The sequence below is a fragment of the Salvelinus namaycush genome, chromosome 24, assembly GCF_016432855.1.
Source record: "Salvelinus namaycush isolate Seneca chromosome 24, SaNama_1.0, whole genome shotgun sequence".
In the NCBI taxonomy this organism is placed as follows: Eukaryota; Metazoa; Chordata; class Actinopteri; order Salmoniformes; family Salmonidae; genus Salvelinus; species Salvelinus namaycush.
Window position 1 is genome coordinate 36,794,839 of NC_052330.1, and position 25,407 is coordinate 36,820,245.

Below are 25,407 nucleotides of genomic sequence, written 5' to 3' on the forward strand. Positions count from 1 at the left end.
GTGCATTTGGGAAGTATACTTGCTTCTTCAAGTAGAAACAAACAGGAGGACATAACAAAAATGGCCTTCACAGTTAATATGAACACAGTGAGCGTTTCCAAAGCAACGCACTACACTAGCCTGAGCGTTTCCAAAGCAACGCACTACACTAGCCTGAGCGTTTCCAAAGCAACGCACTACACTAGCCTGAGCGTTTCTACTACAACTTTCCTTAAATATTCTGAAAATTGTTTTATTTGTATTTTTTGGGGGAAAGTTCAACTTGAAATGGGAATGGTCTACTCTGACTCAACAACCCCAAAAATAATTATATATACACAAAGTATGTGGACACTCGCGTATTATTTCAGCCACACTGTTGCTGACAGTTGTATAAAATCAAGCACACAGCCATGCAATCTCCATAGACAAACCGTGGCGATAGAATGGCCTTACTGAAGAGATCAGTGACTTTCAACGTGGCACCGTCATAGGATGCTACCTTTCTAACAAGTCAGTTCATCAAATTTCTGCCCTGCTAGAGCTGCCCCCGGTAAGTGCTGTTATTGTGAACCAGAAATGTCTTGGATCAGCAACAGCTCAGCCACGAAGTAGTAGACCAAACAAGCTCACAGAACAGGACCGCCGAGTGCTGAGGCGCTTAAAAAGCATCTGTCCTCGGTTGCAACACTCACTACCAAGTTCCAAACTGCCTCTGGAAGCAACGTCAGCACAATAACTGTTTTGTTGGGAGCTTCATGAAATGGGTTTCCATGGCAGAGCAGCCGCACACAAGCCTAAGATCACTATGCGCAATGCCAAGCTTCGTCAGGAGTGGACTCAGGAGCAGTGGAAATGCCTTCTCTGGAGTGATGAATCACGCTTATCAACTGGCAGTCCAACGGACAAATCTGGGTTTGGCGGATGCCAGGAGAACGCTACCTGCCCCAATGCATAGTGCCAACTGTAAAGTTTGGTGGAGGAGGAATAATGGTCTTGGGCTGTTTTTCATGGTTCGGGCCCCTTAGTTCCAGGGAAGGGAAATCTTAATGCTACAGCATACAATGACATTCTAGACGATTCTGTGCTTCCAACTTTGTGACAGATTGGGGAAGGCCCTTTCCTGTTTCAGCATGACAATACCCCTGTGCACAAAGCAAGGTCCATACAGAAATAGTTTGTTGAGATCGGTGTGGAAGAACTTGACTGGCCTGCACAGAGCCCTGACCTCAACCCTATCGAACACTTTTGGGATGAATTGGAACGCCGACTACGAGCCAGGCCTAATCGTCCAACATCAGTGACCGACCTCACTAATGCTCTTGTGGCTGAATGGAAGCAAGTCCCCGCAGCAATGTTCCAACATCTAGTGGGAAGCCTTCCCAGAAGAGTGGAGGCTGTTACAGCAGTAAACGGGGGACCAACTCCATATTAATGCTCATGATTTTGGAATAAGATGTTCGACGAGCAGGTGTCCACATACTTTTGGTCATGTAGTGTATCTAAGTTTATATTTCTGGCTGTTTATCAAAGTTCTCTGGCTAACTCTGATCCTGCTTTATAGTATACCCCTCTGGTCCCAGATCTGTTTGTGCAGTCTTGCCAACACCTATGGTCATTGACAGCAGTTGGTCAGCAAGAGAGCAGGAACAGATCTGGGATCAGGCTAAATCCATACACTCTCCGTCCGAGGGCCTTTCTCAACGAGGCCAGGTTCAGTAGCCAGATGTTTTGGAACGTAGCAGATAGAAATACCATGAATAGAGCAGACATTAAATTGTTCTACATAGAAATATTTCTATCTGAACGTTCCAAAACGCTGTGCCCTGCTGAACACGCCCCAGGTTGTCATGGAGATAAGGATTAAGGGGTTGAGGAGGAGAGCAGGGAGGAGCTATGGAAGGTGAAGTGGACAGTAGAGAGGTTGGAATAGTAGACTAAACTGATACAGATGTAGGATCTTAATTTGATTACTTTTGTTGCTGACAATTTTCCAAGCTTACTTGTAGTGTATGAGTTTTTATTTTTATTTTTTAAAGCTTGGATAAGAGCGTCTGCTAAATGACTTAAATGTAAATGTAATTTCCACTTTGACATTTCAGACTTGATTTCAAGAAAAATGTATCAACCCCTACAAAAATGTCCATGAATTATAATCCACATTTCCTGTTGCAGCAGGATTATTCTCCTGCTGTAGCAAAACTGGTTCAAATGAAGGTCCTACATCTGTAAGAAGAGGTCAATTAGTGGTTGTAAGTCATAATGTGCAGTGATGTTTGGAGGAGCTGTAGGGCACAGTTGGTGTGTGTAAGGAAACAGCATATGGTGGACAATGCAGGCAACATTTTGGGCTTTAGGGGAACGTTAAAGTAGAACATTCCCCCCCAGTCCATTTGTCTGGCAACAACAACAACAACAATCTAAATAGCTTCCTCCGTCCAACTCTGTGTCCAAAGGCAGAAGAATAATCACAATCATTTTATATTTAGCATGATTCTACATAGCAGCCACTGAAGATCTTTGACAAAATAACAAAACAATCTAGGATTTATCTTTTATTTACATGTTAATGTATGTCCCAGCCCTTCCTCTCCTTATCTGGACATATACTGTATGTCCCAGCCCTTCCTCTCCTTATCTGGACATATACTGTATGTCCCAGCCCTTCCTCTCCTTATCTGGACATATACTGTATGTCCCAGCCCTTCCTCTCCTTATCTGGACATATACTGTATGTCCCAGCCCTTCCTCTCCTTATCTGGACATATACTGTATGTCCCAGCCCTTCCTCTCCTTATCTGGACATATACTGTATGTCCCAGCTCTTCCTCTCCTTATCTGGACATATACTGTATCACCAACTCTCCTTCTTTACTCTGTGGCTGTCCCACCTCCCTCTCTTCCTCCTCCTCTTCCTCATGGGCACCTGGCATCTGAACTTTGACCCATCCGTCGGTGGCGAGGCCATGTTTCTTCTGGTGTCGTTTGTAGTTGTCCCAGTGTCCCGTGGTGTATCCACACTGCTGGCACTTATAAGGCTTCTCTCCTGTGTGTCTCAGCATGTGTCTCTTCAGATTCATACTCTGGTTACAGCTGTAGCTACACACTGCACACTGGAACGGCTTGGCGCCTGAGTGGACCCGCTGGTGGCGTTTTAAGTTAGCCAGGTTCCCACAGGCGTAGTCACACAGGTGGCACTTGTACGGCTTCTCGCCCGTGTGCACGCGGTGGTGGCGTTTCAGGTTGTCGAAGTGGGCGGAGGCGTAGTCGCACTGAGGGCACTTGTACGGCTTCTCTCCGCTGTGCGTCTTCATGTGTCGCGCCAGGTGGTTGGGGTAGTGGGTGAGGAAGGGACAGGCGCTGCAGGTGTAGACCTTATCCCCACGCTCCCCGGGGCTGTTGGGACCAGATGAGTCCTTGTTCAGCATGTCCAGGGTGCACTTGGCACAGATCTGGGTGGTGGAGCCGTCCTCGTCCTCCATGGGGATACCACAGAGACGACAGGTGAAGAGGAAGGGGAGAGGAGGGAGCGAATCTCTGTCCTCGGACTTCACTCCCACCACAGCCCCAACCCTACCCCCGGACTCAGCCCCAGGTCCACAGCCAGGCGCCTCCAGAAGTCTTGAGGGCTGGTGCTCAGGTAGTTCTGGTGGTACCTTCAGTCCATCAGAGCATGGCAGGTAGTCTCTGTTATGGCCTCCTACATGGAGGTTCAGGTCAGGCCTTAGGGCTTCTGGAATGAGATCAGACATGAGAAACAAGCAAGTTTAACTAAAAATATATATAATTATTTCCTAAAATATATAAAAACAGACAATAAGTTAAGGAAAATATACATGAACTCATCTTTAAAACTATTCCAAATGGTCTAACTTGAGGAATTGTCCAGGCCTGAATCTTTAGTTCATGTTTTTCAATCAAATTCAATGACATGGAAAGCCTTGACATTACCTTCAGCTGGAGCACTAGGCTCCTCCTCCCGGGGCCTCTTCAGACCATACCCACCTGCAGAGGGACCAATAGGAGGTCGACTAGCAGGTCTGACTGCTTCCTGTCCCACCACATGCATCCTCTGATGTCTTTTCAGGTTGCCCAGGGAACTGCAGGCGAAGGAGCAGGAGTCACAGCTGTATGGTTTCTCCCCAGTGTGAATCCTCAGGTGTCTCTGCAGGTTGACCAGCTGGGCTGAGGCGTAGGTACACAGGGGACAGCGGTACGGCTTCTCCCCGTTGTGAGTCTTCATGTGCCTCTTGACGTGATTGGCATAGCGTGAGGAGAACCCACACAACTGGCAGGAGTGGCGCTTGGAGTTGGGACCGTCGTCACCCATTATGGAGTTATCGTCCGTTCCATCAGCGCCGTCCACCCCGCCTCCGTCCCCTTCCTCGCTATCGTCCGCTTGTGATCGCGAACCGGAGCGAAAGCCTCTGAATTCCCCCCTTTCTCCCTTGCAGCAACGGTGACAGTAGGGTCCCACTAGGTCCAGACCACAGCCGCGGCAGGACAGGTAGGGGGGCTCGTGGTCGGGCTGGGACTCAGGGCCCTGCTCCTGGTCACACTGCCTCGTCATACTGAGACTGCTGAAGGCACAACTCTCCTCATCACCCAGAGGGTACACAGAGATCTCAGCTGCTACAGAGTCTACAGGAGGAGAAAACAGCAGTTTTGAGGAACAGGCCAAGCAATAGGAACACCTTCCTCATATTGAGTTGCAGGGTGGGATGGGGGAAGGATGGGTGGAGCTAGAGATGGGAATTTGGCGTTTGACTGTTCGAGCACTCACCTGGAAAAACATTCCGCGTTTATCTTATATGCCAACAGATCGCAACCATTAGAGAAAAAAAAAAAAATATATATATACACACACATATATATACATACACACATATACATATATATATACATATACATATATATATACACACATATACATACACTGCTCAAAAGAATAAACGGAACACTTAAACAACACAATGTAACTCCAAGTCAATCACACTTCTGTGAAATCAAACTATCCACTTAGGAAGCAACACTGATTGACAATAAATTTCTCATGCTGTTGTGCAAATGGAATAGACAAAAGGTGGAAATTATAGGCATTTAGCAAGACACCCCCAATAAAGGAGTGGTTCTGCAGGTGGTGACCACAGACCACTTCTCAGTTCCTATGCTTCCTGGCTGATGTTTTGGTCACTTTTGAATGCTGGCGGTGCTTTCACTCTAGTGGTAGCATGAGACGGAGTCTACAACCCACACAAGTGGCTCAGGTAGTGCAGCTCATCCAGGATGGCACATCAATGCGAACTGTGGCAAAAAGGTTTGCTGTGTCTGTAAGCGTAGTGTCCAGAGCATGGAGGCGCTACCAGGAGACAGGCCAGTACATCAGGAGACGTGGAGGAGGCCGTAGGAGGGCAACAACCCAGCAGCAGGACCGCTACCTCCGCCTTTGTGCAATGAGGAGCACTGCCAGAGCCCTGCAAAATGACCTCCAGCAGGCACAAAGCACATTCCACCAAATAGTTTTACAGTATTTGAAAAAAAAGATTGAGCCTTTGAAATCCATTCCGGTCCTCATACTCATGGCCATCCCTGAAAGGAGAGAAGGCATCAGTCCAAAACCCAACTAGGCTAACATGCAGGTGATGCAGATAACTCAGGCATAGCCTCAAGCCCTTGACACCAGCCATTCTAGGTTTGGTGGTCTCTGGCAAATCTCAAATGGGTCTTGAATTCAGTAGTAACTTTTGGACCTCCATGACATGATGCTATCATGGACCTTTATGAATAAAAAATACAAATAAAATAAAAACGTTTTAAATTGAGAAGTAGGCATCGGTCTGAAACTGGAAATTCACAAGTACATATGCCTACTTCACCCATGCTCTACCAGGGTTTTCCAAGCACACAGCTTTGACCTACTGCAAGTAGCTATGTTCGTCTACTGTACTCCCAACAATGTGTAGGCAGGTTGCTTAGGAGTCAAACCTTCTCAAATAGCTGTTTTGTCAGCTCCACGTGAGCCAGCTTGACAAATTTCTTAGCTTCTGAAAATGACAAAGTGGTGCCTGAAAGAGAGAAGGTGCACAGGTTGTAAACATTTGTACCGTCTTCCTTGAGAGTTCGGGAGCTGGTCTCTCCCACCGTTCTCTCCTCTGACTAGTGCTGACTAGTACGCGTCGTCACACTCCCTTGTCCCTGGCAACTCAACGAAGCCAAAGGCTCTTTAAAGAGAGACACCTAATTAATGAAAATAAGCACACACACACACACACACACACACACAGTGCGCTTTCGTGCCGGTGTGTCAGGAAAGGAAGGAAGGTGTCAAACTATACAGGAAAGAGAATGGTCAAAATATCCCCTCCGGTAGGCAAACCCAGGACCTTCAAATCCCAGGTGAGCTACGATCCCTGTTACGTAAAATGTACTATTAAAGAAAAAATGACACACGCGTTCACTCCAAAATGTTTGTTAATTAACTCCGTACTAATTGAACGTTTCATTATCTTGTTTGGTAAAAAAAAAAACAGTTGATGTGTTAAACTTTCATTTTAGCACATATCTAACCATGTTAGCAAGCATGACATTTTCGTTATACTACGAAACAGGTCCAGCAAGCAAGGAATGATGATGATGATGATGATGTTTCACGTGGATGCTTCGTGTACAACTCGTATGCATCCCTGCTACTTTTTACTTGTTGATGGCGAATTCAGGTTTTCGGGAACACATTGAAAAGTAACTTGGCACTGTGTGGATCAGTCAGAGCACAATCTGGATAATAATGACAATAAGAAAATGTCATTGAGAGGGGAGAAATTACGGAATTAATACATAAGGGCTAGAATTTGCTCTCTGGATCTTTTAACAGCAACATTCTGGTGTGTGCATGTATTATAAATTAGCAGCATGGCAGTTTTCCCAGAGCTGGCTATAACAGCAGCCAAGGAGGTTCGCCAACTTATGTTTGTGCTCTAATTACACAGATGACTTCAGCCATGAAAACCCTTCCATCATTTTGCTTCTCATCCAACTGGCGTTAGCTACAGCTGCTAGCGAGCCGCTAGCCGTCTACTAGCGAGCCGCTAGCCGTCTACTAGCGAGCCGCTAGCCGTCTACTAGCGAGCCGCTACTGTTGCAAAGCAACTGAATTGCACCGGTTTTACAACTCAGATTCTTCAAAAATCCGGTAGAGTAGATCTCGGTGGGGTGGCAGGACGGATCATGACAAGAGGCGGGGAGTGCGTACCTCCAATCAAGTTGATTTGCCAATTGTCATCGACTTTGGTGTCAGATAACAGTAAGGTGGTAGGGATATTTTTAATTTAACAGTGGAGTTTCAACCGGGTTTGACGCGACTATAATAAAGCACCACGGAAGTGCTAAACTGATTCCAGGACAGCAGCACTCTCCTCAGAAACACTTTATAAATTCAGGCCCCAGGTCTCCCTCACACCAGAGAGATTTGACCTAAATTGTGACTAAGCTGGGCAAATAAAGCTTTAATAAATAAATAAATGAAGTACCAACCTGAGTACTTGTCGTCCAGGCCTAGGATCTTGTCATGGTCGGAGTCACAAAACTCAAGGTCGTGTCCCAGAAGGAAATCTGCCTCCAAGGTGAGGATTCCTGGAGCTCCAATGGTTACTACACCATCTTCAGAATCCACTGCAACACAGAGCAACAACATACGTTATCGATAACTAAATAAAAATATTAAACACGTAAAAGTGTAGGTCCCATGTATCATGAGCTGAAATAAAAGATCCCAGACATTTTCCACAAATCCCAATAAAAACGTCTTTATCTCATTGTGTGCATAAAATCTGTTTACATCCCTGTTTAGTGGGCATTTTATACTTTGCCAAGATAAAAATCGATCCACCTGACTGGTGTGGCATATCAAGAAGCTGATTTAAAACAGCATGATCATTACACAGGTGCACCTTGTGCTGTGGGCAATAAAAGGCCACTAAAATGTGCAGTTGTCTCACAACACAATGTCACAGATATCTCAAGTTAAGGGAGCGTGTAATCGGCATGCTGACTGCAGGAATGTCCACCAGAACTGTTGCCAGATAATTAAATGTTAATTTCTCTACTATAAGCCGCCTCCATCGTTTTAGAGAATTTAGCAGTCCGTCCAACTGGCCTCACAACCACGTGTATGGTGTTGTGTTGGAGAATGCAACTGTTCTTCCATGGCCTGCATCCTCACCAGACATGTTACCCATTGAGCATGTTTGGAATGCTCTGGATCGGAGTGTACGTTTGTGTGTACCAGCTCCTGCCAATATCCAGCAACTTCACACAGCCACGGAATCAACAGCCTGATCAACTCTATGTGAAGGAGATGTGTCGTGCTGCATGAGGCAAATGTTGATCACACCAGATACTGACTGGTTTTCTGATCCACACCCGTACCTTTAAGGAACACTATATATACACACACACACACACACACAAAAGTATGTGGACACCCCTTCAAATGAGTGGATTCAGCCAAACCCATTACTGACAGGTTTTCCTTCCAGTTCTCTGCTGCCAATGACTGGAACGAATTGCAAAAAGCACTGAAGCTGGAGTCATATCTCCCTCTATAACTTTAACGATCACTGTACCTGTCCATAGCCAATCTGTAAATAGCACACCCAACTACCTCATCCCCATATTGTTATTTATTTTTGCTCTTTTGCACCCCAGTATCTCTACTTGCACATCATCATCTGCACATCTATCACTCCAGTGTTAATGCTATATTGTAATTATTTCGCCTCTATGGCCTAATTATTGCCTTGCCTCCCTACTCTTCTACATTTGCACACACTGTACATAGACTTTTTCTATTGTGTTATTGACTGTACGTTTGTTTGTGTAACTCTGTGTTGTTTTTGTAGCACTGCTTTGCTTTACCTTGGCCAGGTCGCAGTTGTAAATGAGAACTTGTTCTCAACTGGCCTACCTGGTTAAATAAAATACAAATAAATAAAACAGGTGTATAAAATCAAGCACACAGCCATGCAATCTCCATAGACAAACATTGGCAGTAGAAATGGCCTTACTGAAGAGCTCTGACTTTCAATGTGGCACCGTTATAGGATGTCCCCTTAACAACAAGTCAGTTTGTTAAATTTCTTCCCTGCTAGAGCTGCCAGGGTCAACTGTAAGTGCTGTTATTGTGAAGTGGAAACGCCTAAGAGCAACAACGGCTCAACCGCAAAGTGGTAGGCCACACAAGCTCACAGAACGGTACCGGCGAGTGCTGAAGCACGTAAAAATGGTCTGTCCTCGATTGCAACACTCACTGCCGAGTTCCAAACTGCCTCTGGATGCAACGTCAGCACAATAACTGTTTGTCTGGAGCTTCATGAAATGGGTTTCCATGGCTGTCGGCTGGAGTGGTGTAAAGCTGCTGGAGTGGTGTAAAGCTGCTGGAGTGGTGTAAAGCTGCTGGAGTGGTGTAAAGCTGCTGGAGTGGTGTAAAGCTGCTGGAGTGGTGTAAAGCTCGCCACCATTGGACTCTGGAGTGGAAACGCGTTCTCTAGAGTGCCAACTAAGGTTTGGTGGAGGAGGAATAATGGTCTGGGGCTGTTTTTCATGGTTCAGGCTAGGCCCCTTAGTTCCAGTGAAGGGAAATCTTAACGCTACAGCATACAATGACATTCTAGACGATTCTGTGTCAACAGTTTTGGAAGGGCCCTTTTCCGTTTCAGCATGACAATGCCCCCGTGCACAAAACGAGGTCCATACATTTTACATTTACATTTAAGTCATTTAGCAGACGCTCTTATCCAGAGCGACTTACAAATTTACCTTTTTTTTTTTAAAAATATTTAACTAGGCAAGTCAGTTAAGAACAAATTCTTATTTTTCAATGACGGCCTAGGAACAGTGGGTTAACTGCCTGTTCAGGGACAGAACGACAGATTTGTACCTTGTCAGCTCGGGGATTTGAACTTGCAACCTTTCGGTTACTAGTCCAACGCTCTAACCACTAGGCTACCCTGCCGCCCATACATACAGAAATGGTTTGTCAAAAATCGGTGTGGAAGAACTTGACTGGCCTGCACAGAGCCCTGACCTCAACCCCATTGAACACCTTTGGGATGAATTGGAACGCCGACTGCAAGCCAGGCCTAAATCACCCAACATCAGTGCCCGACCTCACTAATGCTCTTGTGCCTGAATGGAAGCAAGTCCCTGGAGCAATGTTCCAAACATCTAGTGGAAAGCCTTCCCAGAAGAGTGGAGCAAAAGGGGGGACCAAATCCATACTAATGCCAATGATTTTGGAATAAGATGTTCAACATACTTTTGGTCTGTGACCAACAAATGTATATCTGTATTCTCAGTCATGTAAAGACACTTAAAATGGACAAATTTCCTCACATGAACTGTTATGCAGTAAAATATTTGAAATTGTTGTATGTTACGCTTCTATTTTTGTGTCCAGTATAAAATAAATCCCAAATAAAGTAACATAAAAGCAAAGTATCATCCCTAATTTTCCACAAAAGGCATACTACCCTTTGACAAAATGTCACCAAAGACAATCATTATATGTAAGAGAATTGTATGCTGTTAAATGAAAAGTAACAAAAACATCCTAGTAATGTGTATTTCCTTCTTTATTTATATTAAAATCAGGGAATGAAAACCAGAATAAGAAATGTGAGTTTCTCAGTCCCATGATGCACCTGTACTGACCATGTCTTTTGGATGATAGCGGGGTGAACAGACCGTGGCACAGGTGGTTGATGTCCTTGATGATATTTTTTGGCCTTCCTGTGATGTCGGGTGTCCTGGAGGGCAGGCAGTGTGCATCCGTTAATGCGTTGGGCAGACCGCACCACCCTCTGGAGAGACCTGTGGTTGCGGTCAGTGCAGTTTCCGTACCAGGCGGTGATACAGCCCGGCAGGATGCTCTCAATTGTGCATCTGTAAAAGTTTGAGGGTCTTAGGGGTTAAGCCAAATTTCTTTAGCTGTTGCGCCTTCTTCACCACACTGTGTCGGCAGACCATTTCAGATTGTCAGTGTTGTGTACGCCGAGGAACTTGAAGCTTTTGACCCTCTCCCCTGCGGCCCTGTTGTTGTGGATGGGGGGCGGGATCTCTCTGCTGTCTCCTGTAGTCCACGATCAGATCCTTCATTTTGTTGACGTCGAGGGAGAGGTTATTTTCCTGGCACCACTCCACCAGGGCCCTCACCTCCTTCCTAGAGGATGTCTCGTCATTGTTTGTAATCAGGCCTACTACTGTTGTGTCGTCTGCAAACTTGATGATTGAGTTGGAGTCTGGCCACGCAGTCATGGGTGAACAGGGAGTACAGGAGGGGGCTTGTGGGGCCCCCTGTGTTGAGGATCCGCAAAGTGGAGATGTTGTTTCCTACCTTCACCACCTGGGGGCGGCACATCAGGAAGTCCAGCACCCAGTTGCACAGGGCGGTGTTCAGACCTAGAGCCTCAAGCTTAAAGATGAGCTTGGAGGGTACTATGGTGTTGAATGCTGAGCTGTAGTCAATGAACAGCATTCTTACATAGGTATTCCTCTTGTCCAGATGGGATAGGGCAGTGTAATGGCATCGTCTGTGGATCTATTGGGGTGGTATGCAAAATTGGATGGGGGTCTAAGGTGTCAGGCAAGATGGAGGTAAAATGATCCTTAACTTGATGTTAGAAAGCCATGTTTTGCCTTAAATGACAGAAATTCAAACTTGTCAAAGTTCATGTAAAAAAAATGTTGAAAACACCATGGATATACACAGCTATGAATATCCAGCAGTCGATGACACCAGCTGCCTGTAGTTTTCAGTCTCCCACAGAGACCTTCCGAGTTAACTCTGCTGCCCTCTAGTGGAGAATGTGATGCATGACAGTACATGACTGAACACGTCTGGTTTTGTCTCTCAAATGGCACCTACTCCCTAGGCAAGTACATTCAGCTGCGGGACGGTTTTTGTCTGGGCATAATTATAATTTTTTTGTACACTACAAATTGACTACAGCTAAAACTCCAAAAATGAGATTGTTATGGCTTTATTCAGGTCGTAGTTGTAAATGAGAACTTGTTCTCAACTAGCCTACCTGGTTTAATAAAAGGTAAAATAAAATAAAAATTAAATTTGTGGGAATACTTAGTGAACAGATTTCCTACATAAAAAACATTTGTATCTGAATTCCTTGAGATCCTAATCTGACCCGTGCCCTATGCACAGAGTGTACAAAACACCTTCCTAATCTGACCCGGGCCCTATGCACAGAGTGTACAAAACACCTTCCTAATCTGACCCGGGCCCTATGCACAGAGTGTACAAAACACCTTCCTAATCTGACCCGGGCCCTATGCACAGAGTGTACAAAACACCTTCCTAATCTGACCCGGGCCCTATGCACAGAGTGTACAAAACACCTTCCTAATCTGACCCGGGCCCTATGCACAGAGTGTAACACCTTCCTAATCTGACCCGGGCCCTATGCACAGAGTGTAACACCTTCCTAATCTGACCCGGGCCCTATGCACAGAGTGTACAAAACACCTTCCTAATCTGACCCGGGCCCTATGCACAGAGTGTAACACCTTCCTAATCTGACCCGGGCCCTATGCACAGAGTGTACAAAACACCTTCCTAATCTGACCCGGGCCCTATGCACAGAGTGTACAAAACACCTTCCTAATCTGACCCGGGCCCTATGCACAGAGTGTAACACCTTCCTAATCTGACCCGGGCCCTATGCACAGAGTGTACAAAACACCTTCCTAATCTGACCCGGGCCCTATGCACAGAGTGTACACAACACCTTCCTAATCTGACCCGTGCCCTATGCACAGAGTGTACAAAACACCTTCCTAATCTGACCCGGGCCCTATGCACAGAGTGTACAAAACACCTTCCTAATCTGACCCGTGCCCTATGCACAGAGTGTACAAAACACCTTCCTAATCTGACCCGTGCCCTATGCACAGAGTGTACAAAACACCTTCCTAATCTGACCCGGGCCCTATGCACAGAGTGTACAAAACACCTTCCTAATCTGACCCGGGCCCTATGCACAGAGTGTAACACCTTCCTAATCTGACCCGTGCCCTATGCACAGAGTGTACAAAACACCTTCCTAATCTTGAGTTGGACCCCGTTACGCCCTCAGAAACAGAATACATTTGTCAGGGTCATGGACTCCACAAGGTGTTCAAAGCGTTCTACAGGGACGCTGGCCCCATGTTGACTCCAACGCTTCCCACAGTTGTGTCAAATTGGCTGGATGTCGACCCATTCTTTGATACACACGGGAAACTGTCGAGTGTGAAAAACCCATCGGCGTTGCATTTCTTGGCACACTCAAACCGGTGCGCCTGGCACTTACTACCCTACCCCGTTCAAAGACACTTCAATATTTTGTCTTACCCATTCACCACCTGAATGGTGTAACGGATGTGAAATGGCTAGCTAGTTAGCGGGTACGCGCTACTAGCGTTTCAATCAGTTACGTCACTTGCTCTGAAACCTAGAAGTAATGTTGCCCCTTGCTCTGCAAGGGCCGCGGCTTTTGTGGAGCGATGGGTAACGACGCTTCGTGGGCGACTGTTGTTGATGTGTGCAGAGGGTCCCTGGTTCGCACCCGTGTCGCGGCGAGGGGACGGTCTAAAGTTATACTGTTACAATGGCACACATACACAATGCATGTCTCAATTGTCGTGATGCTTAAAAATCATTTAACCGGTCTCCTCCCTTTTCATCTACACTGATTGAAGTGGATTTAACAAGTGACATCCATAAAGGATCATAGCTTTCACCTGGTCAGTCTGTGGGCATGTTAAGAGCAGGTGTTCTTAATGTTTTGTACACTACTTCTGACCAGAGGCATATGGGGCCATGGTCAAAGGTAGTGCACCATCTACGAAATAGGGTTCGATTTGGCTACGGTAGATGTGGGTTTCCTTGTTTTTCACAGGGGTTTAAAAGGGTATCTGTATGCTACAGGGTTTCTCACAGGGGTTAAAGGTACCTGTATACTACAGGGTTTCTCACAGGGGTTAAAGGTACCTGTATACTACAGGGTTTCCATCTTGTTTCTCACAGGGGTTAAAGGTATCTGTATGCTACAGGGTTTCTCACAGGGGTTAAAGGTATCTGTATACTACAGGGTTTCCATCTTGTTTCTCACAGGGGTTAAAGGTATCTGTATGCTACAGGGTTTCTCACAGGGGTTAAAGGTATCTGTATACTACAGGGTTTCAAGGTACCTGTATGCTACAGGGTTTCCATCTTGTTTCTCACAGGGGTTAAAGGTATCTGTATACTACAGGGTTTCCATCTTGTTTCTCACAGGGGTTAAAGGTATCTGTATGCTACAGGGTTTCTCACAGGGGTTAAAGGTACCTGTATGCTACAGGGTTTCCATCTTGTTTTTCACAGGGGTTAAAGGTACCTGTATGCTACAGGGTTTCCATCTTGTTTTTCACAGGGGAAAAAAACAACAAAAATAATCCCATGACTGAAATTTAAATCGATCTCAGATTGATTGTCTGTGATAACCTCCCCTTTCACGTGATAAAGTCATTACCATAATGCTTTTAGGGAAAGAGGATCATTTTGTACATGTATTAAAACTGCAAGTTTGGCCAATTCCAGTCCCGTTGTTTAGAGGGTCCGGAGGCCTCCCTGGGATAATTGTTATATAGAAGGACCGAGAAGCTCAGTTCTGATTACTCTTTTTAAAAAGATAATTCTACTGCAAAATGAATGAAAATAAAATTATGTTGATACCATCAAAAATATAATTCCCACCTCCAGAAATGAGCCCAAAAACATATTGGTAAAAAAATAAAAATAAATCATATAGCCTTTATCAGATAATTATTATTTCTACATTTAACCTATATTTAACTAGGCAAGTCAGTTAAGAACAAATTCTTATTTATAATGACGGCCTACCCCAACAACTATGGGCCAATTGTGCGCCGCCCTACGGGACTCCCAATCACGGCCGGTTGTGATACAACCTGGATTCAAACCAGGGTGTCTGTAGTGACACTTCCAAGCACTGAAATTCAGTGCGCCTTAGACCGCTGCGCTACTCGGGGTCACAGATGTGCCATGACCAACAAGGATTTATCACCTGTAGGCCAACTGATGACGCATAGTGGCTATAAAATGTACATAAACTGAAGCATGGGGTTTGTCCATCTGCATTTACCCCATTGGACACATCCAGATTGATATTATTAATAATTATTTTATTATGAATATACATATTTTTTTCCTTCTTTTTTTCCCAACAAATCATCATTCACTCAAAAGTATAGTTTTTTTTTTCTATTACAAAGCATGTCATTTCAATATATATAACATCAATATGTCAAATGTTCATTTGGTTCCGTTCACCTAAAAAAAAGAGACGTTCATTTGAAAAAAAAGGGGGGGAAATTTGTAAATCTCTAATTTAAAGCCTAAAAAAAATGTTATGAGTTTAAATACATTTTTACCTGACCAAAGTATTACATGGCTGCAAAACAAGTATTGCATACCGAGATTTTTTTGTTGTTGCGTTGACCAGTAAGGTTCTGTATATTGTTCCTGCACTGAGGAATTACCATCTTCATGCAACCGAATCACACACATCAAGAGCCGTTCTGCAGATAATCACAGAATGTTTTTATAATCGTTGTCTGGAGCTCAAAGAAAAGCAATAGTAACCGTATGAACCGTGTGATTCGGTTCCCGACGTTCCCCAATTAGAGACGTTCATTGGCGAACGACCCATCACTATTGTTGCGCAGCTGCTCCTAAAAGACAATTTATGCTTTATTCAGAAAATGTGGTCGGAGGCTCCGTATTTAGTGTGTGACGCAATTGCCAAGCCTCCGGAGGCATGCAGAGACCAAATTGAGCTCTGTACCGCATTGCCGTGCGTCTCCCACATTTTGTAACAACGCGGAGGTCTCCATATAGCTCCGCATTGGCATGATTGGTTGAAGGTAGGTGAGGACGGGAGGTCCTGTATAAAACAAACTCACTTCCTTCAAAACAGTTCTGTGCAACAGCTCTGCTCCGCGAAGCGCAAGAAGTGTGAATGCCCTGACTTCTGCAGAGGCCGTATCAACGTAAATGCTACACGGCTAATGCCGTCAGATTGACTACGCAGCGCCTTTTAAACCATGATTGAAACTGAAGTTGTTAAATGATACCAAACCCACAAATTGATGGAGAAAATAAGTTAAAAAAAAAAAAAAAAAAAAGTAACAAAAGCCAAAAAAAAAATAATAATTGAAATACATTTTCCAAAACTGCATTTAAAAAAAAAGTGTTTTCCCGCAATTACATTAATAGTTGTGTATTGACTGCTTGTCAGAATACGGTTTCTCCCTATCGCAACTTGAATTCACCTCAAGGTGAATCACTCTCAGACTACACAACAAGCCGACTAGTTAAAATAGGTCCAACTATTCTACTATGGGAGTAGTCCGATTTAGTTTGAACAGCATTAGTAGCATTGTAACATAGCATCCTGATCTGCATGTTAAAATAGAGGCTTTGAATGACTGCCAGCACCGCTGGTTTTGAGTTGAGCGCTACCGCTCATTAGACGGTTTAAAAAGGGATACTTCACGATTTTGAGGCCTACTTCTTTATCTACTCCCCCAGAGTCAGATGAACTCGCGGATACCATTTTTTAAATATATCTGTGCGTGCGGTTTGAAGGGAAGTTGCTAACTGGCTCTAGCGCAATTGCTAATTAGCGTTAGCGCATTGACTTGAAGTCAAGAGGTGCATGCTAACGCTAGTTAGCATAGGCTTGCTCAACTACATTCCCCCTGAGATTTTTTTAATTATGGATTTACACCGATCTCTAGAATCCATATGATGGAAATCCATTGTGGATAACTTTAACCCCAGCTTTAACTACCAATAGCTGGCAGCCCACCTATGAGTAGCTTGCCAAACAATTCTGAAAGTAGATGCAATTTTCACGTTCCAACACACTGTCAAACACATTTTTAAAAAAATGGGCCAGGTGCACAATTAAAAGGGGAATTACACAAAATAAATGTGTCTTCTGATGTGATTAAAGCATTGACATGGATTCAGAACTGTCATTTTAGTTGTGGGTAAAAAAACAACAAAGAAAATCTAAAACCAGATAATAAAAAAACAGAATTTGTGGGGGGGGGGGGGTCTGATTTTAAAGGGCCCCTTTAGAGTTTCTCATTGACCATTATTTTACCAGGTCTAGTGACAGAAAACAGTGAGCTACTTTCTATTGTACACTAAGGACCAGGGGAAGAGTTGAAGAGAAGAATGTGCCTATTTGAACGCTCTTTTGTTTTATAGCTCTCAACGTGTTATGTTTTAAAAAAAAGTAGCTCTCATGCTAGAAAAAGGTTGGAGACCCCCTGCACTAAAGGGAATCGTCATCGAGCTAAATTAATGTAGGAGGGTGATGGGAGGACTGTTGTTAAGGCACTAGTCCATGTTAATGACAAGATCTCATCTGCAGCCATCGACAAAAAAATAAAATCCTGGTAAAGTGTTTGACATAAGATACAGGAAATGTACCCCATTTATCATATTCAAGACACTTCCTGCATTTTACCTCAAATTACAACCTGTTCCTTATATAGTGCACTACTTTAGACCAAAGCCCTATGGCGGTCTGGTCAAACGCAGGGCACTATGAAGGGAATAGGGTACCATTTGAGAAAGAGACCATATTCAAGTCATTTCCTATGGGAAGAATCTCAATTGCGTTTCCTTGATTCCTCACATCCTTTCCCCTCTGACCTTCTCATCCAATGGGATTTGAGGAGGTGAGAGGAATCAAAGCAATGCAATTGAGATTCTCCCTGTGTCTTTGACGTTATCAGAAAAGCACAGCATTGATTTTCACTGCTACGCAGACGATACACGGCTTTCCATTTCTGTGTCAGAGGATTTTTAGCTACACGGATAAATTAGACTATTAGTGATTTAAATAGTTGGATGGCTCAAACGTTCTCCAGCTAAATCAAGGCAAGACCGATGTACTTATTGTTGAAGCCAAAGCACAGAGCGAGAATCCGGTCGCACATTTTAATTCACGGGCAATAAAGATAACACCAAGTTTAAAAAAATAAAAAAAACCTAGGTGTTATTTTAAACTCTGAATCACACATTAGGAATGTGACCAAAATAGCTTTCTACCACCAGAGGAACATTGTGTGGCCAATTCTCTCTCTCAGGCTGATACTCCATGTTTTTATTACAAGCAGGATTGACTACTGTAATGCTCTCCTGTCTGGTCTACCCAAGAAAGCAAATTGGTCAACTGCAAACATACAGAATTCTGCAGCGTGGGTACTGACCAAGACCAGATGGAGAGAACACATTACACCAGTTTTAAGGTCTCTGCACTGGCTGCCTGTCAGTTTTAGAATTCATTTTAAGATTCTTCTATTGGTTTTTAAATCAATCCATGATTGTGCATCCCAATACACAGTACCAGTCAAAAGTTGACACACTTACTCATTCAATAGTTTTTCTTTATTTTACTATTTTCTGCAGTGAAGATATCAAAACTATGAAATAACACATGGAATCATGTACTGTAGTAACCAAGAAAGTGTTAAACAAATCTAAATATATTTGAGATTCTTCAAATAGCCACCCTTTGCCTTGATGACAGCTTTGCACACTCTTGGCATTCTCTCAACCAGCTTCACCTGGAATGCTTTTCCAACAGTCTTGAAGGAGTTCCCATATATTCTAAACACTTGTTGGCTGCTTTTCCTTCACTCTGCGGTCAACCTCATCCCAAACCATCTCAATTGGGATGGCCGATTAATTAGGGCCGATTTCAAGTTTTTATAACAATCGGAAAACGGTATTTTTGGACACAGATTTGGCCGTTTTTTTTAACACACCTTTATTTAACTAGACAAGTCAGTTAAAGAACACATTCTTATTTTCAATGACGGCCTACTGGGGAACGGTGGGTTAACTGCCTTGTTCAGGGGAACAGTGGGTTAACTGCCTTGTTCAGGGGCAGAACGACAGATTTTTACCATGTCAGCTTGGGGATTCAATCTTGCAACCTTACGGTTAACTAGTCCAACGCTCTAACCACCTGCTTCACATTGCACTCCACGAAGAGCCTGCCTGTTACGCGAATGCAGTAAGAAGCCATGGTAAGTTGCTAGCTAGCATTAAACGCATCTTATAAAAAACAATCAATCAATCATAATCACTAGTTAACTACACATGGTTGATGATATTACTCGTTTCTCTAGCGTGTCCTGCGTTCCATATAATCGATGCGGTGCTCATTCGCGAAAAAGGACTGTCGTTGCTCTAACGTGTACCTAACCATAAACGCCTTTCTTAAAATCAATACACAAGTATATATTTTTAAACCTGCATATTTAGTTAATATTGCCTGCTAACATGAATTTCTTTTAACTAGGTCAAATGTGTCACTTTTCTTGCAACAGAGTCAGGGTATATGCAGCAGTTTGGGCCGCCTGGCTCGTTGCGAACTGTGTGAAGACTATTTCTTCCTAACAAAGACAACCAACTTCGCCAAACGGGGGATGATTTAACAAAAGCGCATTCGCGAAAAAAGCACAATCGTTGCACGACTGTATCTAACCATAAACATCAATGCCTTTCTTAAAATCAATACATAGAAGTATATATTTTTAAACCTGCATATTTAGCTAAAATAAATCCAGGTTAGCAGGCAATATTAACCAGGTGAAATTGTGTCACTTCTCTTGCGTTCATTGCACGCAGAGTCAGGGTATATGCAACAGTTTGGGCCGCCTGGCTCGTTGCGAACTAATTTGCCAGAATTTTATGTAATTATGACATAACATTGAAGGTTGTGCAATGTAACAGGAATATTTAGACTTATGGATGCCACCCATTAGATAAAATACAGAACGGTTCCGTATTTCACTGAAAGAATAAACATTTTATTTTCTAAATGATAGTTTCCGGATTTGACCATATTAATGACCTAAGGCTCGTATTTGTGTGTTATTATGTTATAATTAAGTCTATAATTTGATAGAGCAGTCTGAGCGGTGGTAGGCACCAGCAGGCTCGTAAGCATTCATTCAAACAGCACTTTCGTGTGTTTTGCCAGCAGCTCTTCACAATGCTTCAAGCATTGCGCTGTTTATGACTTCAAGCCTATCAACTCTCGAGATTAGGCTGGTGTAACCGATGTGAAATGGCTAGCTAGTTAGCAGGTTAGCGCTAATAGCGTTTCAAACGTCACTCGCTCTGAGACTTGGAGTGGTTGTTCTCCTTGCTCTGCATGGGTAACGCTGCTTCGAGGGTGGCTGTTGTCGATGTGTTCCTGGTTCGAGCCCAGGTAGGAGCGAGGAGAGGGACAGAAGCTATACTGTTACACTGGCAATACTAAAGTGCCTATAAGAACATCCAATAGTCAAAGGTATATGAAATACAAATGGTATAGAGAGAAATAGTAATAATTCCTATAATAACTACAACCTAAAACTTCTTACCTGGGAATATCAAAGTCTCATGTTAAAAGGAACCACCAGCTTTCATATGTTCTCATGTTCTGAGCAAGGAACTGAAACGTTAGCTTTCTGACATGGCACATATTGCACTTTTACTTTCTTCTCCAACACTTTGTTGTTGCATTATTTAAACCAAATTGAACATGTTTCATTATTTATTTGAGGCTAAATTGATTTTATTGATGTATTATATTAAGTTAAAGTGTTCATTCAGTATTGTTGTAATTGTCATTATTACAAAGAAAATTGTCCGATTACTCGGTATCGGCGTTAAAATCATAAATCGGTCGACATCTAGTTACTACACCCCCAGCCTCTAGTTACTACACCCCCAGCCTCTAGTTACTACACCCCCAGCCTCTAGTTACTACACCCCCAGCCTCTGGAATAGCCAGAGAACCCAAGGGGGGCTGAAACTGTTTGACATATTTAAAAGAGAACTTAAAAATACACATTTTAGCTTTGCTTTTTAGTCATTCAGTTTTTATTGTTATGCTTTTTTTTTTTTGCCTCTTATGTTTGTGTAGTAAATACTTCAGTTTTTATTGTTATGCTTCTTTTTTTTTTATCCTCTTATGTTTGTGTAGTAAATACTTCAGTCTTTATTTTCATAGATTTTATTAGTTTTTCCCTTTGAATCACATTCTGTTATATTCCATGTATGACATGTGCTGTATAAATAAAGCTTAATTTGATGACATAGCCTACGGGAAATGACTTGTATAAGCTATCTGATAACATTCAAGTCATTTCCTGTAGGCTATTAGCTTCATCTAACTATGGTTTCTTATCATTTTTGGACATCTGTTCCTCAAAGATTATCACGTGAAAACAATTCTTTAAGCATTGCCAGGTTCTCCAGTGAAATGCCTATTGGGGTAGGATGGTTTTATCACAAAGTATGTCCATTTCACCATGTTGGATGACATTTTAAATAGTTTACACCCTACACACATCCAGTAAACAAATGATGTTGTGAATGAATGCGGTTGTTCCTGTATTTCAAAATGTGACTATCCGGTAGTCAGTGTACACAGACAGGACACATTGTAAAACAAGATTAAAGACTAACAATGGCATTATAATGCTCGTTTCTGCATACAGAATGGAGCAGCCGTCGCTGTTCTATACAGGGCCAATTCATATAACAGTTGGCCTGATATCCAGACCTGTTTTTTCCCCCTAACAATCCACTTTTTGTATTCTTTGTCATATGCCCAACATTACCTATGTTTAGAATGGGTACCAGTCTGTTTGTGCTATAAGAATGTGAAAGTTTGATCCCTTACACTTGACAGATTGAGGATTCTGTTGTTTTTTTCTTGGCATCTTCCGGTCAGCCTCTCTCTTTTGCCACCTCTTCTGGAAGACCTCAGGAACTATCAGCTCATGCTGCTTTCCAGGAAACGGTGCTTCTCCAGTAGTTCTAGACACAGATACAAATAAAAAATAAATAAAGATCAATCAGATATGCCAAAGCATTTAAGCAATTCAGGCATAATTGCACCTAGCTACATCTCTACATAGCTCTGGTAAAGGCACAGCTAACTAGCAACTGCGTGACTCGGACCTAGGTAACAGCTGTACATCCATGATTAAAATGCCTTGTTAACATTATAGATAACCTTAGCAAGCCATTTGACCATTTTGCTGGGTAAAGAGATGCGGCCAGATCAAATCGCTCCGGTGGATGTTGTTGCAGCTTGCTTACTTGCTCCCGGCCCTTAATGATCCTTTGTAGACAGCTAGCTATCTAATTATGTTAACTATCTAGCTAATAATGTTAGCATCAATGACTACACGTAGCATTACCAGGCTAATTTGACTGAAAGGCCAAAAAAAAGTAGAAAAGATATTAGCTAGCTAACTACTGTTTCAAATGTAAGTGCAGTTTGTTATAAAAAAGTATACTTGCTAGTTAATGACAGGATGTAGACAACGATTAAGATCCGTAACGTTAGCTAGGTAACCTTAGCTATAGAAAAAAAAATGTATGTGCGAAATTAGCCGACTAACGTTAGTTATCAAGCTAACTTACCTAAATATCATAAATAAACCTCTCGTTTGTAGCCGTTTTCATCCAGTAACTCAACGCTCCATGTAACCGTGCATAAACGAGATCTAAATGACTGTGTCTAGATATCCGCCATTTTTTTAATGTGCAGCTGCGACAAAGAAAGACAATTAATGGTGTTTTTCATAACTTAATTGATTTTTTGATTTCCATTGTATACATTCTCTTCCGCTGTTGCACGTGTTTCCGCATCCTAAATACATTTCCGGTCGACTGTTTCGTGGTACATGTAGTTTTTTTGGAGTGCCTTTCTGTTAAAAATAATTTCAGCCATTTGCAGCCTATTTAAAGGGACATTTCACTGCTACTCTTTCGCTGTATATGGCCATTAATATGTCAATAAAATGTAATATGTGTTGTAAAAAGTTACTCGCTTCCTTACTACGAGCAAATACGAGCGTTTGTGTATCTCACCTGAGTCTTTCTTTTTCCCAACGCACTTAAGCCAAAACTACACCCATTATTCAGAGGGGCGTTCTACTACCCTCCCATTGGCTAGCTAACGTTGTCTCACTCACAGGCAATCAGCGCAGAGATATGTTTTGAGTTTTAATGAGTTGTAAAAATGTCTCAGAACTACCGAGGTAAAGACAGTTTAGGATATTCGCGCTTTCAAACCACTTGAGCCACAGACTCCAAATAAGTGTCATGATGTTGGAAAAATTGCACACACCATTGCACAGGTCTTATGTCTTATTTTTACGATTTTGACAATAATTCGCTTTCCAAAGCTAATAAACATGTGGAAATGTGAGCAGCATTTTGTATTCATAAATGAATTAGTTAGGGAGCGTAAACAAAGTACAAACATTTTTAACATTCGAATTTCAATAGCTCCTTGGTCATGGGACCTACTTGACTCAAACAAGGTTCAGAATGTCCACGGACTAGCCTTATATTGCACACTCTTGTTTGTGTACTGTAAAAATCACACACATAACGTACATTTTTCATTGACTTACATTTCAATAGCTTCTTGGTCATGTCAATTAGACACCTAAGAAGCGTACAGTGGATATACACCCATATTTTGTATTTATTTATTTCACCTTTATTTAACCAGGTAGGCTAGTTGAGAACAAGTTCGTGACAAACTAAAGGGTATGCAATGTATGTCTATGCCATCGGGTTAGCTACAACCAGGTTTGAACATTTTAGGAGTAATGGTTAAAGAGCTATTGAAATGTGAAACTCTAGATTTGTCACTATGTCACTAACTGCCGTTGGTGGACGTAAGGAAAACTACAGGTGAATATTCGTTGAATATCCAACCTGAAACTGTCTTTATCTCTTGCGCTTATTATTCATAATTTCTCTAATATTTATTAGCTAATCATTCAGTCGAACACGCTATGCTCCCAGCCATTGAATCTGTCTTTGAGCGTTAAGGGACGTTAATGGCTAGCTCTGTCCACGACATTATGTTATTATATTTTTCAATCTTGAAATACAAGGGTAAATGTTATTAAATCAGTGACCCGAAAGTCACTTCCGGACTTGGAGAGCGCTCAAAGCGTTGTAGAACGCCTCTGAATAACGGGCCATGGTTTCGGCTTAACTGCGTCGGGGAAAAGAAGGCGCCTCTCGCGTCACCTGTAGAAACGGACCATCTACATTTCCTGGTTGTAAGCAAACCACAATATCCAGAATTAATAGCGATTTCAAGACGTAGTACCGCCAGTCGATTGGAACCACGTAAGAATACAAAAATTCAGCCTCGACCACGCACACAAATTGGCGAATACCATTTTTTTTTCATATTGACCCCCATTGTAAAAGAGGAAACTAAAACAGAAATAACAAAACTTGCCAAAAAGCTGCTGTGTTGTTCAATTTACATGTAGCCAAATCAAATCAGCTAAGACATTTTCTCAGCACATATCAAAGCTGCAGACTAAGGTTAAATCTAGACGTTGTTTCCTCTATCGTAATCGCTCCTCTTTCACCCCAGCTGCCAAACTAACTCTGATTCAGATGACCATCCTACCCATGCTAGATTACGGAGACGTAATTTATAGATCGGCAGGTAAGGGGGTTATTGTGAAGGATGGTTTTGTTCTCTTTTTAACAAAAATATATTCCTTATAGAAGTAGGACATGTTAATCACAAACCATAGCGTGACTGCAGAAAAGCTGTTGTTAATCTAGGGTGTCGACTGTGCAAACCGGAAGGTTGAGACAAGATGGAAAAATGCTGAATAACAAGAAAACAGGAACTGAGGAATGTGTAGGAAAAATGCTGAATAACAAGAACACAGGAACTGAGGAATGTGTAGAAACCGACAACTCAGGTCAATCTTCACAAACACCATTCCGGACATCTGAATCCTGAGTGCTGTGGGGCTGGGACCAGTCTGGGCACCACCGATAGGCTAGCAAGTTTAAACCACGCTAAGCCTCTACTGTGACAGGCCAACTCTAAAATTGGAACTACCTCTGTCACAGTATAAAAGAAGATGTCTGTACTATTTCAGTCAGTTCTCTGCTTTACCCTGCGTGGTGTTACAGTGAACCCGTATATACGAAAATTGCATTTACCATTTATCACTTGTGTTAAATAAATATAATTAAAGTATATTCGGTGACTCTGAATCACATTTTATCCTGATACCAGATTCGATTGACGCAACCCTTTACATTATCGAGCGGCTAGAGGTTCTTTACCATTCGGCCATCAGATTGGCCACCAATGCGCCGTATAGAACACATCACTGCACTCTAATGCTTATTTATAAAACCCTCTTAGGCCTCACTCACCCTATCTGAGATACCTACTGCCAACCTCATCCTCCACGTACAACACCCGTTCTGCCAGTCACATTCTGTTGAAG

At 42.9% G+C, this 25,407-nt stretch overlaps 1 protein-coding gene across 4 annotated transcripts; it reads right to left on the reverse strand.

Annotated features, from left to right (window-relative positions):
• Window positions 1–1,381: 1,381 nt before the first annotated feature.
• Window positions 1,382–25,401, reverse strand: znf513a (zinc finger protein 513a). 4 transcript variants are annotated; one of them, XM_038962533.1, is made up of 5 exons: window positions 25,352–25,401; window positions 21,792–21,928; window positions 7,510–7,647; window positions 3,931–4,620; window positions 1,382–3,712 (listed from the first exon to the last, which is right to left on the reverse strand). In XM_038962533.1, the coding sequence occupies exons 2-5, from the start codon at window positions 21,829–21,831 to the stop codon at window positions 2,814–2,816; spliced, it is 1,767 nt and encodes a 588-aa protein (XP_038818461.1). In that variant the 5' UTR covers window positions 21,832–21,928; window positions 25,352–25,401; the 3' UTR covers window positions 1,382–2,813. The 4 variants fall into 4 exon arrangements, with proteins under 4 accessions (XP_038818461.1, XP_038818460.1, XP_038818459.1 ...); XM_038962532.1 differs by having other exon boundaries at window positions 25,334–25,384; XM_038962531.1 differs by lacking the exon at window positions 25,352–25,401 and adding an exon at window positions 22,541–24,513 and having other exon boundaries at window positions 3,985–4,620.
• Between the last annotated feature and the right edge of the window lie 6 nt (window positions 25,402–25,407).

Excerpts from the sequence above, each read along its gene's own strand:
- znf513a (XM_038962530.1), bottom strand. Across the intron at positions 7,648-21,791 it reads GAATCCTCAATCTGTCAAGT|TGGATTCTGAAGATGGTGTA; the intron begins GTAAGGGATCAA and ends TCTGTGTTGCAG. Across the intron at positions 3,713-3,930 it reads GCCTAGTGCTCCAGCTGAAG|AAGCCCTAAGGCCTGACCTG; the intron begins GTAATGTCAAGG and ends ATCTCATTCCAG.